The 18026-nt window shown below is 41.7% G+C and overlaps 1 protein-coding gene across 2 annotated transcripts in view; it reads left to right on the top strand.

Moving 5' to 3' along the window:
- Window positions 1-14987, top strand: part of HIVEP3 (HIVEP zinc finger 3) — a 55626-nt gene extending 40639 nt beyond the window's left edge. For both annotated transcript variants that reach the window (XM_088459951.1, XM_088459950.1), the window contains exon 6: window positions 11676-14987. In XM_088459951.1, coding sequence (XP_088316077.1) covers window positions 11676-12131 — 456 coding nt within the window. In that variant the 3' untranslated portion in view covers window positions 12132-14987. The remainder of the gene's footprint in view (window positions 1-11675) is intronic.
- Window positions 14988-18026: the final 3039 nt, after the last annotated feature.

Here is an 18026-nt window from a genome sequence, read left to right as displayed (position 1 = left end):
TATAACACATAATGACATACAGTAAAGCGCTTATAACAAATTTACGCCATGCTGTAATGCCCCTATTTCACATTATGCCACACTGTAATGCCACATACAACACATTATGCCACTTAGTAATGCCCCTTACACATTATGCCACATAGTAATGCCCCTAATAGCACATTGTGCACACAGTAATGCCAAATACACATTATGCCAAACAGTAATGCTCATTACATCCCACCCTGACCGATCTACTTCACCAACCCTCCTTTCTGCTCCTGCCAGTCCACCACCTCAGCTCAAAACAGGTTGCACAGTTTTTATGTACGTGTAGAACCAGATTATTGGGAACATAGTTTATAACTTGTAAACTGTGTATCAAATTAGTGCCCCTTATACAGTGCCCCCTGTAGTTGTGCCCCAAAATGCAATGCCCCCTATACTAGTGCCCCTTATGCAATGCCCCCTGTAGTAGTGCCCCTTATGCAATGCCCCCTGTAGTAGTGCCCCTTTTGCAATGCCCCCTGTAGCAGAGGCCATTATGCAATGTCCCCTGTAGTAGTGCCCATTATGCAATGCCCCCTGTAGTAGTGCCCCTTATGCAATGTCCCCTGTAGTAGTGCCCATTATGCAATGTCCCCTGTAGTAGTGCCCCTTATGCAATGTCCCCTGTAGTAGTGCCCATTATGCAATGCCCCCTGTAGTAGTGCCCCTTATGCAATGTCCCCTGTAGTAGTGCCCATTATGCAATGTCCCCTGTAGTAGTGCCCCTTATGCAATGCCCCCTGTAGTAGTGCCCCTTATGCAGGGCCCCCTGTAGTAGTGCCCCTTATGCAGGGCCCCCTGTAGTAGTGCCCATTAAAGTAGTGCCCCCTGTAGTAGTGCTCATTATGCAGGGCCCCCTGTAGTGCCCTTTCTAGTAGTTACCCCCCTGTAGTGCCCTTTCTAGTAGTTAGCCCCCTGTAGTGCCCCTTCTAGTAGTTAGCCGCCTGTAGTTAGCCGCCTGTAGTTAGCCCCCTGTAGTTAGCCCCCTGTAGTTAGCCCCCTGTAATGCCCCTTCTAGTAGTTAGCCCCCTGTAGTTAGCCCCCTGTAGTTAGCCCCCTGTAGTTAGCCGCCTGTAGTTAGCCGCCTGTAGTTAGCCCCCTGTAGTTGCTCCCCCCCCTCCGCGCTCACACAAACAAGCACACACACAAAAGAAAAAAACACATACACTTACCCTTATCCCCGCTCCAGTGCTGCTGCCGTCCATACCCCGGCGTCCGCTCCTCGGCACTATGGGAGTGACGTCATTACGTCACTCCCATGGTGCCCTGCGGGACCCGGAAAACGGAGTGAGCTCCGTCCTCCGGCTGCCGCCGGGGGTTTGAATAGGAGCCGGGCGCCCGCTGGTAACACACTCATCGGGTGCCCGGCAGATGAAGGGTGCAGGGGGTGCGACCGCACCCCCTGCACCCTCCGTAGTTACTACTACTGCCCCCGTCGCCCCCAAGCTACCCAGCGCCTCCAAGCCACCGCGGGGGCTGCGGGGGCAGTAGTTACGCCACTGGGTCTGGAGGTCGGCTTACGACTTCAATCTTTCAAGGTACAGATTTAGTCTCTCTCCATTTACTTTCTGCAGCGTCTGGCTCTCCTACCAGAGGTGCAGACTTTTTTACAGGGGGTCTTGCGAATACAGCCTCCGGTTCAACCACCAGTAGCGCCATGGGATTTTCTCTTAAGCAGGCTCCGTTTGAACCTTTGGAATCCGTGGACCTTCGGTTCATAACGTGGAAAGTGGTTTTTCTTATGGCCATTGCCTCGGCTCGGCGGGTCTCTGAGTTGGGGGCCTTGTCCTGCAAACCACCTTTTCTTGTTTTCCATGACAATAGGGCTGTGCTCAGGATGGTTCCTTCTTTTCAACGAAAAGTGGTTTCATCTTTCCACTTAAACCAGGAGATTATTTTTCCTGTTTTCTCACCTTCAGAGTCCTCAGGGGACCAGGACGATCTATCACTGTTGGATGTTGTCCGGGCCCTACGCATTTATTTAGACAGAACTTCGATCTTACGTAAGACGGACTCTCTATTGGTTCTTTACGACGCCAACAAACGGGGCTGTTCAGCCACAAAGCAGACCATTGCAAAATGGCTCCGCTCAGTGATTTCATGGTCTTACTCAGAGGCGAGCACCCGGCACCAGCTAGGGCCGTGGTGGCCTCCTGGGTGGCGTGTCACGGGGCCTCGGCTGAACAGGTTTGTAGCGCAGCTACCTGGACCTCTGTCCACACGTTTGTGCAGTTCTACAGGTTTCATGTTTTTGCCTCCGGGGACGCCCATATTGGGCGTACAGTTCTCATGTCCAGCAATCTGAGCGTTCCCTCCCATGGGGTGGCTTTTGAACATCCCGTGGTCTAGTGTTCCCCAGCCCAGACGAAAGAGAAAATTGGATGTTTGAGTACTTACTGTTAAATCCTTTTCTCTGAGTCAGGCTGGGGGACATTGCGTTCCCTCCCTCACGCTCAGCGGTATTGAGTATGAGTTAAGGTGCCTATCCACTAGACGATTAAAATGAGCTAATTGAACGATAACGATATCGTTCGATAATCGTTTGAACATTGTTTAAAAATCTTGTGAAAATTTGGTCTTTTAGACATCTATCATCGTGCAAACGTGCTGGTCAACCTGACGGTATCATCAGGTTCAGCATGTTTGCAGATGATTGATTGTGCCTGCACTGAACGACATACCGTTCAGTGTGGGCACCCTGCAGTGTAGTGAACGACTGCACGATATCATTATCGTTCAGTCTTTTCACTGTCTGGTAGTGGATACCCTCCTTTATGATTTTGTGTCATATTGACCGTCAATTTAATTTTTTATTTTTCGGAGTGACAGAGTCACTGAGTATTGTGTCTCCTTACGAGGCACTTTTGAAGTTGTACTGAAGCAAGGGGTTGCAGAGGGGAGTACTTCTAGATATCAGTGTTTAGTGCCAAATCCACGCCTTCCCACCTACAACCCCATGGTCCAGTGTCCCCCAGCCTGACTCAGAGAAAAGGATTCCACAGTAAGTACCCAAAAATCCTATTATACATATATATATATATGTGTGTGTACGAGCAAACAAACATATGTGTGTATGTATGTGTGTGTGTGTGTATATAATATATATATATATATATATATATATATATATATATATATGTATATTATACAATGGTGTCACTGGGGTCAGTGCTGTTCCATCACTCTGGGGGCGTGAACTGTGCTACTGGAGATTCCGGATTGCTCCAGAGGCTCTCTCCGGCACTGCCGGCTCCTCAGTGATTGGGAGTCAGGCATTACACACTAACATTACAGTGCAGCACCAGTCTCCCGGTCACCGAGGAGGAGCCGGCATTTTGGTGTCACCCTCTCAGTGGGGGTAAATAGCTCTAGCAATTTTATGTGTCAGACCAAGATGTGATGGGAGGAACTGGGCAAGAAAATGTACAAAGAACGAGATCTTGCTTTCCAGGACAATATCATTAAGCAAGATTCATGGGTACACATTGGCATTCCCAGTTTTTTTTAAATTCTAATTACAATATCCTCCTAGAGGGTAGAAACTAATGGGTCTAATGTACTAAGCCTTGGAGAGAGATAAAGTAGATGAAGATAAAGTACCAACCAATAAGCTCCTAACTGTCATTTTTAAAACAGCCTGTAAAGTGACAGTTTGGAGCTGACTGGTTGGTACTTTATCTCCATCGACTTTCTTTCTCTCCAAGGCTTAGTACAAGGACCCCTAGATCTCAGTGTATACTTTAGTGGGCTAAATTTTTTACCTTCAAGGCAACTGCATTTTAAGCGCATTTTGACCAATTTAATATAATAAAGTTACAATTTGCAATAGTAACACACATAATAAAAAACAGTCCCAATGTACTGTTAGTTATGACTAAATTAAGACATAAATGAGGCTTGACCAGACAGGAGAAAAATAGAATAGTTAAAAAGAATAGAGGGGGCAGTCCCATTATCGGTAAGCTGAAGTAGGTGCAGACTGGTTTTATTGGGGCAGTTCTGAATAGCTTGCTTGGTTTATTGTTATGTACAAGGCAGACTGATAAGCACCTGATTTGTGCTAAATGAAATGCTCTATGTGCCTGTATATGTTATGGTTTGTCCTTCTAACAGGATATAGTTGGCATCCCGGAATGCCGGCGCCGGAATCGCGACAGCTGTCAGAATCCCAGCACCAGCATCCCGGGGATGTCCGCTGACATCCCGAAAGGAAGTATTAGGGTTAGGCTGCGGGAGGAGGGTTACGGTTAGTCTGGGGGGGAGTTAGGTTTAGGCTGCGGGAGGGGAGGGTTAGAGTACTTACCAAGATGTTTTGGCATTGTCACCAATGCAGGATTCCAGCATCGGCATTCAAAGCACTATTCTGTGCGCCGGGATCCCGTACCCAACCCCTTCTCCCCCCATAGAGTGTAATATGGTTTTGCCAAGGTACAAAATTGCACCATCTTGCTGGACTTACTCAAAGTCTAATGGCCCGATTCAATCTCCGTAATGTTAGGCTCTTCACATTTACCAATTACAGAACCTGCAACGTCGCTAGTTTTCCCGCACTTCTCTATGTTGTGGAAAGAAAAACTAGCGATGTTACTGATCACAATGTGCTTTTCTGGAACATCAAAGCATTTGCACATATTAATAAGATATTTCAGACCACATGTTGTATCGTGCAATTTGCAATCGTTCGTGTATAAAAAGCTTTCCCTTTTTCAATCGATTGTGGCATCTCTGCAATCTGCAATCGATTGAAAAAGGGAAAGATTTTTATACACAATCGATTGTAAATTGCACGATTGCTGCAATCAATTGCTGATGTATGGGAGCCTTTAGATGCAGGTCAGGTTAGACATTTCTAGCAAATTTCAATTTGCCAATTGCTTTCAGCTTGCAATTCCTCTATCACTCAACATATTAACCCCAAAATGTTGTAGAAACAGCACTGTAGCTGATGTAACCTACAGAGGTGTCCTCATACACCTAGCTTCAATAAATCATGGGGCGCGAGATGCCTGGTGCGAGAGATCCGTGCCAATAAATGTTGTGTATCAACTTTTTCTTTAAATTTGCGTCGTCACCAGGCTGAGGCTTTAACCACAATAAAACACCAAAAAATTACAGCACTCAATATAAAAAATAAATGCCACAAGGTGTAAAATAAAAAACATATATTTAATGTACCTGTATAATAGAAAGGTAACATAGAAATTGTACTAAAAAGTAATTAAAACCAATTGAGATAGTGCAATTTATATACTTTGATTATTGCTGCTAAGATCCCAGGATGGAGTCCCGAATAGATGTCTGCAAATGAAATGTCCTCATTAAAGAACTGAATAATATTGCAAAAATGGCCAGACCAGAAATGAGTTTCCTTAGATGACGTATACCACTTTATACCTATGTTGGCAGTCTCCCCGATCTGACACATTGTGCATATGCAGTGTCAGATTCCCCTGGAGGAGTCTGTCACAAAATTGAAAGACTCCTCCAATATGCCGGGGATGTATACTATAATGTGATTTTGGGAGTAGCCTTGGGCGTCTGGACACTATTAAGCAGCAAATAAGCAATCAAAAATGGTTCTACCCTTAGAACCTAACAACATAGAAAATTAAAACAGATATTGAAAGCTAAAATGCTCTGGTGTATTTCCCTTACGAAGTAGACGGTAACCTTACCGCTACTCCCGGGTTTTCCCAGCAGCGTGAAGTCGTTCCCTCCAGTCCTGGCAGCAGGCTCCTTAGTGGAAGTCTTCTCGTCGGCGGGCACTCCTCTAGGCAGCCGGCAGCCGATTGGGGTCTTCCTCCAGGTCCTTCTGCTCTCCCAGCAGTTCCCGGCGGCAGATGATTACCATTGGTGAAAGAACCATCTACTCATAAGAGTAACCGTCTACTTCGTAAAAGGGAAGTACTTTTAGTGTTATAAGACACCAGCGCATTTCAGCTATCAATATCTGTTTTCATTTTCTATGCCGGGGATGTAACTCGCAGCTACAGCTGTCCCTGCTAATTACAGTTAGTACATATTCGGGGTATGTTCAACCAAAATTAAAATATGCATCGTGATACAGACTGTCAATCCTAAGTTATTGTAACGACACTCTAATCTATAATGATTTGTTCTTTGAGGTAAGCAGGGAAAATCAGAGATGTTTACACAAAGTTTATATATATATATATATATATATATATATATATATATATATATATATATACATATATATATTTTTTAGTGCATCCGGAAAGTATTCACAGCGCTTCACTTTTTCATCATTTTGTTATGTTACAGCCTTATTCCAAAATGGAAAAAATTCATTTTTTGTCCTCAAAATTCTACACACAATACCCCATAATGACAACTTGTAAAAAGCTTTTTTGAGATTTTTGCGAATTTAATAAAAAAACAAACGAAACAAAACTAAGAAATCGCATGTACTTTATAAGTATTCACAGCCTTTGCCATGAAGCTCGAATTTGAGCTCAGGTGCATCCTGTTTCCACTGATCATGTTCCTACAGCTTAATTGGAGTCTGCCTGTGGTAAATTCAGTTGTTTGGACATGATTTTAAAAGGCATTCACCTGTCTATATAAGGTCCCACACTTGACAGTGCATGTCAGAGCACAAACCAAGCATGAAGTCCAAGGAATTGTCTGTAGACCTCCGAAACAGGATTGTCTTGAGGCACAAATCTGGGGAAGGGTACAGAAAAATATCTGCTGCTTTGAAGGTCCCAATGAGCACAGTGGCCTCCATCATCCGTAAATGGAAAAAGTTCGGAACCACCAGGACTCTTCCTAGAGTTGGCCGGCCGTGTAAACTGAGAAATCGTGGGAGAAGGGCCCTAGTCAGAGAGGTGACCAAGAACCCGATGGTCACTCTGTGAGAGCTACAGCATTCCTCTGTGGAGAGAGGAGAACCTTCCAGAAGGACAACCATCTTTGCAGCAATCCACCAATCAGGTCTGTATGGTAGAGTGGCCAGACGGAAGCCACTCCTTACTAAAAAGCACATGGCAGCCTGCCTGGAGTTTGCCAAAATGCACCTGAAGGACTCTCAGACCATGAGAAACAAAATTCTCTGTTCTGATGAGACAAAGATTGAACTCTTCTTGGCGTGAATTCCAGGCTTATGTTTGGAGGAAACCAGGCACTGCTCATCACCAGGCCAATACCATCCCTACAGTGAAGCATGGTGGTGGCAGCATCTTGCTGTGGGGATGTTTTTCAGCGGCAGGAACTGGGAGACTAGTCAGGATAGAGGGAAAGATGAATGCAGCAATGTACAGAGACATCCTGGATAAAAACCTGCTCCAGAGCGCTCTTGACCTCAGACTGGGGTGACAGTTCATCTTTCAGCAGGACAACGACCCTAAGTATACAGCCAAGATATCAAAGGAGTGGCTTCAGGACAACTCTGTGAATGTCCTTGAGTGGGCGAGCAATCCGATTGGAGAGATCTGAAAATGGCTGTGCACCGACGCTTCCCATCCAACCTGATGGGGCTTGAGAGGTGCTGCAAAGAGGAATGGGCGAAACTGCCCAAATGTAGGTGTGCCCAGCTTGTGGCATCATATTCAAAAAGACTTGAGGCTGTAATTGCTGCCAAAGGTGCATCAACAAAGTATTGAGCAAAGGCTGTGAATACTTATGTACATGTGATTTCTTAGTTGTTTTTTTTTAATTAAATTTGCAAAAAGCTCAAAAAAAACTTTTTACACGTTGTCATTATGGAGTATTGTGTCTAGAATTTTGAGGACAAAAATGAATTTATTCCATTCTGGAACAAGGCTGTAACATAACAAAATGTGGAAAAAGTGAAGCGCTGTGAATACTTTCCGGATGCACTGTGTATATGTATGTATGTATGTATGTATGTGTGTGTGTGTGTGTGAGTGTGTGTGTGTGTATGTATATATATATATATATATATATATATATAATGTCCTGTGGTGCGGCACACTGCTTCCCCTTGCTTTCAACTTGCCGCGGTTGCAGCATTAAATAATTTATATCATGCTCCAGCTTGCGCCACTCAGCGGACTTGTTCAAAAAAAGACTCGCATCACCTTGTCAAGCAACGTTTCGGGCTTTATTGCCAGTCGTCAGGCTACATCAATATGTTGATGTAGCCTGACGACGGGCAATAAAGCCTGAAACATTGCTTGACAAGGTGATGTGAGTCTTTTTTTGAACAAGTCCGCTGAGTGCCGCAAGCTGGAGCATGATATATATATATATATATATATATATATATATCTAGAAATATATATATCTAGAAATGAGAGCATAGAAGAAGGGGCGCCACATAGTGCATTAAAACGTAAACAATTTATTGCAAACAGCCGACATGCAGCCACTTCAACTAATATGCGTACCACAGTGAGCGGTCAATTACCACTGCAAGTAATAAAGATGAAAAGCCAAAAGTGAAACCCGAACGTCTCCAGGAACTCCGATGGCCACACAATCAGTAGAGGAATGCAACACCAAACCACGCCCCAACGCGTTTTTTCATCGACTTCGTCAGGAGGCTGGTTTGGTGTCAGTGAATGTATATGTGATCTTTTTGCTGTATTATTCATATTTTAATTGCAATATGCTTGTTATTACTTATATGTGCAATATATCTGTGTTTTAAAATGTATAACATATGTGCAATATATGTGTGTTTTTAATTGTGTAACATGTATTTGAAACATACGTATCATTTTTGTGTATGTTAGATTATGATTGTGACATTCGCCACTATTCCTATGCAGTGTTTCAATTGTTAATTGGTTAGATTGTTTAATCACCAAACACCTGTGTATGCAGAGAGAGGACTAGTATAAGAGTATGTCTATCACTGACACCAAACCTGCCTCTTGACGAAGTCGATGACGAAACTCTTTGGGTCGTGGTTTGGTGTTGCATTCCTCTACTGATTCTGTGGCCGTCGGAGTTCCCGGAGACGTTCGGGTTTCACTTTTGGCTTTTCATCTTTATTACTTGCGGTGGTAATTGACCGCTCAGTGTGGTAGGCATATTAATAGAAGTGGCTGCATGTCGGCTGTTTGCAATAAATTGTTTATGTTTTAATGCACTATGTGGCGCCCCTTCTTCTTTGCTCTAATTTCTAGATAAATTCATTACCCGTTTGGATCCAGGTTTATAAGAGGGGAAGACGCCGGCTGTTTTGGTCTTAGATCCGTAGCCTGTGCCTTTTCCTGGTCCTATAGAGATACAGATACATTTCATCAACTGGGCTTTAAGACTGTCCATTGGTCTTTTATATTTGTTGATTGATTGATTTGCGCACTGAATTTATTTGTCATTATATATATGTATGTGTGTGTGTGTGTGTGTGTGTGTGTATATATATATATATATATATATATATATATATATATATATAATATATATATATAGACCTCAAAACTATGACAGAACACCAATGGAATTATGTTGTAAACCAAAAGTGTTAGACAAATCAAAATATGTTTTATATATTAGATTCCTCAAAGTAGCCCCCTTTTGCTTGGATGACAGCTTTGCACACTATTGGCACTCTCTCAATCAGCTTCATGAGGTAGTCTCCTGGAATGGTTTTCCGACAGTCTTGAAGGAGTTCCCAGAGGTGTTGAGCACTTGTTGGCTGCTTTCCCTTCACTCTGCGGTCCCAACTCATCCCAAACCAGCTCAATTGGGTTAAGGTTGAGTGATTGTGTAGGCCAGGTCATCTGATGCAGCACTCCATCTTTTTTTACTTCTTGGTCAAATAGCTCTTACATAGCCTGGAGGTGTGTTTAGGGTCATTGTCTTGTTGAAAAATAAATGATAGTACCAGTAAGCGCAAACCAGATGGGATGGCATGGCGCTGCAGAATGCTGTGGTAGCCATGCTGCTTAAGTGTGCCTTGAATTTTGAATAAATCACCAACAGTGTCACCAGCAAAGCACCCCCACACCATCAGACCTCCTCCTCCATGCTTCACAGTGGGAACCACACATGCAGAAACCATCCACTCACCTTTTCTGCGTCTCACAAAGACATGGCGGTTGGAACCAAAAATCCCAAATTTGGACTCATCAGACCAAAGTACAGATATCCACTGGTCTAATGTCCATTCCTTGTGTTTCTTGGCCCAAACAATTGTCTTCTTGTTGTTCATACTCAGTAGTGGCTTCTTCGCAGCAATTCGACCATGAAGGCCTGATTCACGCAGTCTCCTCTGAACAGTTGATGGTGAGATTTGTCTGCTACTTGAACCCTGTGTAGACTTTATATGGTATCTAATCTGAGGTGCTATTAAGTAGCGGTTTCTGAGGCTGGTAACTCTAATGAACTTATCCTCTGCAGCAGAAGTAACTCTTGGTCTTCCTTTCCTGGGGAGGTCCTCATGAGAGCCAGTTTCATCATAGTGTTTGATGGTTTTTGCAACTGTACTTGAGGATACATTCAAAGTTCTTGAAATTTTCCATATCGACTGACTTTCATGTCATAAAATAATGATGGACTGTCGTTTCTCTTTACTAAGTTGAGTGATTGGTGCCATAATATGGATTACAAAAGTAGTCAAATAGTGGTGTCCACTGTGTACTAACCCTACCTCTGCACAACACAACTGATAGTCTCAAACACATTAAGAAGGCAAGTAATTCCACAGATTGACTCTTGACAAAGCATACCTGTTAATCCAAAACCATTCCAGGAGACTACCTCATGAAGCTGATTGAGAGAATGCCAAGAGTGTGCAAAGTTGTCATCAAAGCAAAAGGGGGCTACTTTGAGGAATCTAAAATATAAAACATATTTTGATTTGTTTAACACTTTTTTGTTTACAACATAATTCCATAAGTGGTCTTTCATAATTTTGATGTCTTCAGTATTAATCTACTATGTTGAAAATAATTTAAATAAACAAAAACCATTGATTGAGACTGTGTGTCCAAACTTTTGACTGGTACTATATAAATATTCAAGTTATGGAGCATGTTAAGTGATTCAATCAGTGGGATAGGAGTCCTATTAGCTTTTACAAAGTGCAGTTGCTGCCTGGAGCCCACACTGTAGTCAAATTTTCCTGATTTAATTGCTATGTCTATGTTCTACTCCTTCTGTCTGCCAGGAGGAAGCCAACATGCTTAGGAACAGGGATCTTGTCACAAAAATATAATTAGCATTGAAACTGCTATTTGTTCCATTAGTGAAACGTATCTAAATGTGCCATTCCATTAAATATTGCACAACATAGCTAATTATTGAATATTTAAAATCTGGAAACAAATGGTCATTGTGGAGAACTGTTAGTACATTAAGTATTTTTTTTATTTGTGCAAAAGTAAATATAGAAAAATATACCTCTACAGTACATTCTTAACTTATGACACATCTCACAAAAATAAATTATATATTTTTGTTTTTAAATTAGCCACAGTACAGATATGTTCTCTGTTAAATAGGTAGTAACTGGTCTCTTAATGAATACTATAGCAATTTTAATTTATAACTGAAAATGGCACTCTTGTCCAATAATTAAGATGTTCATTATAAACAGGTTATTTTTGGTCAAATAAGGAATGCAAACCATAAATGTTTATTCATTATCCATGTACTACTAAGGGACATTCATTTCACTGCTTGATCTATAATTTATTTATTTTTTTCAGAAACAGGGACCATCTGCTTTCCCCGCTTTATCCAGATCCCTCTGCTCACCCCTGATGCCTCACACTTTGATAAGGAGTGAGGAGAACTTGTACACTCATTTGCCTCTGCACTCCCAGCATCTTCAGCGGACAGCCTACCCAATGATCCCCATTGGGGGCATCCAGATGGTACAGGCCCGGCCTAGCCCCAAACCCTCTCTAGTGGGACCAATGTTATCTGAGCTAAATTCAGAAAGATCTGATAAGAAAACACCCCACCTGCGTCACCAAAAAGGGAGTGAGCAATCACTTAGGACTATCAGGATAGAGGAAGAGGCAGACAGGGTAATATCACCCGTCGGCACAGCCCTACAGCATTCCCCAACATCAAGCACTTACTGCCAAACTACTTGTCCTCCACCTGGAATGTCTCGCGCCAGCCCTGGCTCACTTAAAGGGGAACAAGGGGAAGGGTGACTGGACCCCATAAAGGGATGACCCCATTCTCAGAGCTTTTACTTTATAACCTTTCAATGTAGGGGACGGTATGAAGATACACACAAAAGGAATCCTTTTAAGATATCCTACTAAACCTAGGTTGTTGAGTGCAAATACTGAGATGTGAGTTATGGATACTTTCAGGATACAGGGTAAGAATCCTTGAACATGGTGTATGAATCTTCAGAAGGCAGTCTAGGTTTGGGAATAAAGAAGTTATAGGATTGGTAACCCTGGAATAAAAATAAGCATCCGGGATATGACTGATGCATAGAATGCAGAAATACTTTTTTGTTATGGTACAGAATAATGGTCCACTAAGGAAGAAAAATAAGGGTTTTCAGGTGCACAAAAAGCATCCTTAACTATAATAAAAATATATACGGTATGTATACATTTTATGATAATAGGAATAATTTTCTCCCATTCTGAGCTCAATAGAGCATCTATATTTCATTCCATTTCTTTGTCCCATTTACCTTCGTCAACTCCCATATGCAGTGTATCTGTGCCTTTTTATACACAATTACTTATAAAATGAAAAAAAAGGAAAAAAACATACAAAAATGGAACTTTTTATGCTGTGAAACAATGTGAATCTTTTCCAATACGCACCTGCTATTATTATTAGTTTTTATTTTTTGGGAGGGGCTGGGGGTGGTTTCTATGACACCTTCTTGCTGGGCTCCCTCATATAATGTGACCCTGAGATATTGGTAGGACATGCACTGAAAAAAAAATGTTCTCATTTGTTGTTCTTAGCATATATATATATATATCTGAATATATATCTATATATATTGAACAGGGATAGGTGTCCACAGTGGTGTAAAGATATATTTATACAAATTTATTTAATTAGCTCTTTATTGTCTTTTCTGTTACTGCTTTAAGGGTTTGGGGTAAAAAAAAGAAAGCTTTATTTTTATTTTTTGTTGTGAAAAAACCCAGCACTTCTACAATGTGATTATAAGTGGTGCAGCACTGATGTGCTAGAGAAGTATGAATAATGCTAACTGCCTGGACATAGCAGAGAATGTTGCACTGCTGACTGATGGGACAGTACCTGTCCTCTGAAAAGGAAAGAAAGCTGTGTTGTATACTGACTATGGACATGCCGCACTGCAGTGTCACAAAGTATTATATACATTGCTGTCCTATTGCTTACCACAATAGTCTCTTCCTTACTATGTAATGCATTACATAGACAGTGCTTACTGGACTCATCCTAAATTGGGTTGGAGAGAAATAGTTCTTTATTTAGGACTTGAATAGTGATATTCGTTTCCTGAACATAACTTATCTTTGCACTGATCTGCAGGGGAGCTTTCAATACTTTTACATCTTCCACACATGCAGGATTTGCTCCCATCTTTCATTAGGTTTATAGAGTGCAGTCTCTTCTTTTAAGCACTTAGGAAAATGTTTCCACCCAGCACCTTATTTCCCTCTTGTCGTGTCCCTTATAACAAGGCTTCTCTTCTTCATTGCCCACTCATACCACCCCGAACATTCTGTTTTCCGTCGTGCTTTCCTGTTCCCCCATGTGCTGACTCCCTGTCTGCAGTTCTTGCTCTGTTGTGCAGAGATGGATGATGTAGACTTATTATTCACACTTTTTCAGCTGAGCATCCTTTCTTAACACATTAATTACTGGACTCCTTTGCAAACCCCTCCCCTTCCCAAAAATATAATTGAGAATCCCATCTTAAGCACTTTGAAAGATTGCTTTGTATAATCATGAAGCCATCATGTGTATTATCAGTCTCTTCACCGTATACCTCTCCCTAACATAATTATCTCTTTAACGTTTTGCCTGTCCCATAACCATACCCTTATTATCTTATCATCCCCTTGCCCTAATTCAATCACCTCTACTCATACATATAACACACACTAATGCTGGGCATACACTGCCAGATAAAATGCCTGTCAGACCGACAGATATTTTATCTGGCAGCCTGACACCCAGCAGATATCATTACTATACACTGTGAGATATGTCACCGTGGATTGGCCCTTATATCTAGTTTCCTCTCCTGTTGAGGAGACATATCCTCGTTCCTTACTTGTGAAGGAACAGGGGTAATGTCTGTGTGTCGGCCATGGCTGGGCATGCTAACATTACCGCATTGGACGGACATGCTGGATGATCCGGAATGCCCCACTTTAGCATTGGTCAGCCACGCACACAGTACAATTATCGGGGCGATCCACCGATATCGGGTGGATCAGCCCAATAATTGTATAGTGTATGCCCAGAATAAGGGGTAAATTCACTAAGGTCGATTTCAATCAATTAAAATTTGATCTAAATCGAACAACATCAATGTTATGTTTCTGGGGCTAAATCGCACATTTACTAAGACAATTTTTTATATCTATTTTTAAGTGCTAGTAAAAGTGCAATTTAGAACTGAAACACAACTTCGTTGTTGATTGATTTAGATCGATGTTTAATCGATTAAAATAGGCCTTTCTTAAATGTACCCCTTACTGTCTCAGTCACACACAGTATACATAACCTTACATAAATACTTGTCAGCTTAATACTTGTCAGCTTAATCATAAAAGACACTAAACCTTTACAAGTAATGACTGCCACAACTTTGGTACCAGGCGACTGCTTCTCATGGGATGTAGTTATGAGACCGGCGGCCACAATGCCGCTGGTCTCAATCCCGACAAGGGATTTTAGATGGCCGTCGAAATACCAACACCTATCTTAATCCCGACGACGGAACGCCGAAGGATGCCAACCTGAACGAGGTATGTCCAACGCGACCTTAGCGTTAGCCGCAGGGGGGGAGGGTTAGGTTTAGGGAGCATAGCATGGTTAGCGTTAGGTTTTTTTTGGGGGGGAGGTTAGGGTTAGGCACCCCTAGGGGGGAGGATTAGGGTTAGGCACCACTGGAGGGGTTAGGGTTAGGCACTAAGTGGGGAGGGTTAGGTTTAGGCACCAAAGGGGGAGGGTTAGGTTTAGGCACTAATGGGGAGGGTTAGGATGCGGGGTGGGGAGGGTTAGGCTACAAGAAGGGAGGGTTAGGGGGGGGAAGGGGGAGGCTAAGTATACTTACCTGACCCCTGATGGGATACCAAGCATTGGGATGCCGCTGTCTGTATGCTGACAGAAGGCATCCCGACAGCCGGCATTACATACCCATTCCGCTTCTCATATCCACGCTTGTGTTACTGACGTATGGTCTAATTCATAAACTGCTGACTGATAGAAACACGTAATGGAAATCAGTGGGCCTAATAAATTATTTGGTGCGCTTCAGTTAATTTTACACAATTTGTAGAGCCACTTATGTCATTATTTTAATAGTGTCCATTTAAAAACAAATGTACAGAAGCAGGGACTGACTGTAAGCAGTTACATATAAAACAAAACAGTGTTATTAGCACTCATGACATGTACTGTACCTAGTCTTTGATAGGTGACTATCTCAGGTTTATTGATGAAGGTAAACATGTCCTTGAGAATTATGCATTTCTTGCATCACTCTCTACCTTGCCAATAATCCTGTAATACTGTGTTATTCTGGCTTGACTTGCTACATTAAGGTTTGTTTTATTAAGTACCTAGAGAAGGAAAGGTAGGTGCTCTCTCTATAGAGACTAATCGTGCTGCCTCAGTTAAAGTAATATTGAAGTAGACAAGGAGTGAATGTCAGAGAAAAGGTATTTTTTGCTGTTTTTTCTTAAAGTAGAGTAAAATAATATATATTGGACATAGGGGGGGTTAAGTCGCAGCCTAATGATGTAATTTTCGCTTATTTCCATTATCCCCGTATACAATTTCAAAGACTTTTCGCAGGTTCGAAAAGTTGAAAAAAAATGGGGATAATTTTTCACCATGCTTTACATTTCGAAAAAAAGTGCAGAATTGGGGTTTAGGGGTGCAGGCTTAAAAAAATAGCCTGCACCCCTGGGAATGTCATTTAAAAATAAACTGTGTCAAAAAAAGTAAAAAAAATAAAAAATACCCCCCCCAAAAAAAGAATAAAAAGTTTGAGGTGAAAAAAAAAAAGGGGGAAATAGGTTCAGAGGTATTCTGTAAATATGCGGCAGGTGTTTTCTAGAATAGGATATTAGCGGCAGGTGCATATTTGCAGAATTTAAAAAAAAGACTTTAGGGACTTAAAAATATGCTAGTACCCATTTTCATGTACTCCAAATTTGATGGGACCACTTAAAATAACGAAAAAAAAAAAACCTAAGTGCTCTTCTGCATCACTTATTCAATGCCGGGAAAAAAACACCTGCCGCGGCTATTTAAAACCCGACATTCTTCTGCAGGCAAAAACGGGGGTACCCATAGTGATCCCCCATGTCTGGACATCTTTAGGGGGGTCCCAGGCACATTTCCCAAAAATTCCCGTTTTTATTTGTAGATCCCAATTCACTGGGTCCCGTTTTCGCTCATTTTAAATTGAATACTTTATCCCCAGAAGAGCTCCGATGTGGAGCAAAAAGTCCAGCACAGACTTTTCGCTCCCTAATTGAATATGGGCCATAATGCTTTAAACTCCATTACTTAGGAAGTATTGCCTATAAACAGGTTTTAAAGAAGAACTCCACTTAAATATTTATTTGGCTTGTTTGAATATACGTACAACCAGTATCTCCCAAACTAGCACAGCTGTGTCTAAGGGTTCCGAGTTTAATCAGTTAGGGAAATGCTTCCACTGGTAGTGAATGTGCACTTTATGTGTTAGCTGTGCAAATAGGTACAGTAGCTTAAAAGAAAAGGTGCCTACCATTTGCATCTCCTACCATTCATAAATGAGCATGTATGTCTCCCATAGAATTTCAAATGATACCCATGTGTTTGCTGCAATTGGTATTAAAGTCCTGCTACTAACAAAGTCTTATAATCACAGGGAATATTAATAGAGAACATTAAGGTGTGAAAAGTTGTTTGGTGAAAAGCGTTCGAATGGCGAAGTTATCGCCGCATTTGCCAGTTTAGATGCGATCTTTGTGCGTACTGTCTCAATGCGGCTCACGCTTTTCACCCTATCCAATTGCAAAACACGTGAAAACGCATATGTGCGATAATTGTGCCTGGCGAAACTAGCAAAAAGTACAGCACATTTAGGGAAATCAGTCTGTACCCCATAAGCAGCCTAACTGACACTGGAAATCAAAATAGAAGTTTATTATAGCTCTAATAAAAGTATTTTGCCTTGTTAAAGTGAGTCAAATGGTTGTTATATGCATATTTGAAGAAGTGTGGAAAAATGATATAAAGCTATTTCTTTTGGAAAAAAATAATTGCTGTAGTTAAAATTGGATACATTAAAATGGGTGCTAGTATATTTTTGTGTCTATAAAGTGCAGTTTTAAAAAAATACACCTGCTGCAGCCACCTGCAATGTTTTATAATACCCCAAAATAACTGACCCAGTACGTTAAACCCATTTTCCAACACTTTTTACATTTTCACCCCAAAAATGACATTTCTTTATTAGGGGGAATTAAGCTAATTTAAATTTTTTTTTTTTTGCCTAATTAGTCATTAGGGGGCGTGTCAAAAGGGTTCTGAACCAAGACCCCAAATTATTAGCCAAAAATAGGGATTTATCACATTTTATTACCTGCCTCTGAGATGGTGAAAACTTTCCGCTGGTCTCTGCCTATGGAGTTTTCGCACATGCAAAAACTACAGCAATTGGATAGCGCGATACGCACATATGTCTGAAAAGTTCGCATCGGCGAACGCCAAACGCAACTTTTCGCACAAAATTGAATACGGCCATTAGGATGGAACAGCAGAGTCTTAATGGAGCTCTCACAGCAGGGTTTATTTTTCTGTAAGCAGAAAATTGCTACCGTATGTACCTTTAAATAATAATTTTATAATGTAAA

The sequence above is a fragment of the Taudactylus pleione genome, unplaced genomic scaffold, assembly GCF_031769625.1.
Source record: "Taudactylus pleione unplaced genomic scaffold, aTauple2 ptg000959l, whole genome shotgun sequence".
NCBI classification, from domain to species: Eukaryota; Metazoa; Chordata; class Amphibia; order Anura; family Myobatrachidae; genus Taudactylus; species Taudactylus pleione.
Note: the sequence above shows the minus strand (reverse complement) of the source record. Positions and strands in the feature narration are given on the sequence as shown.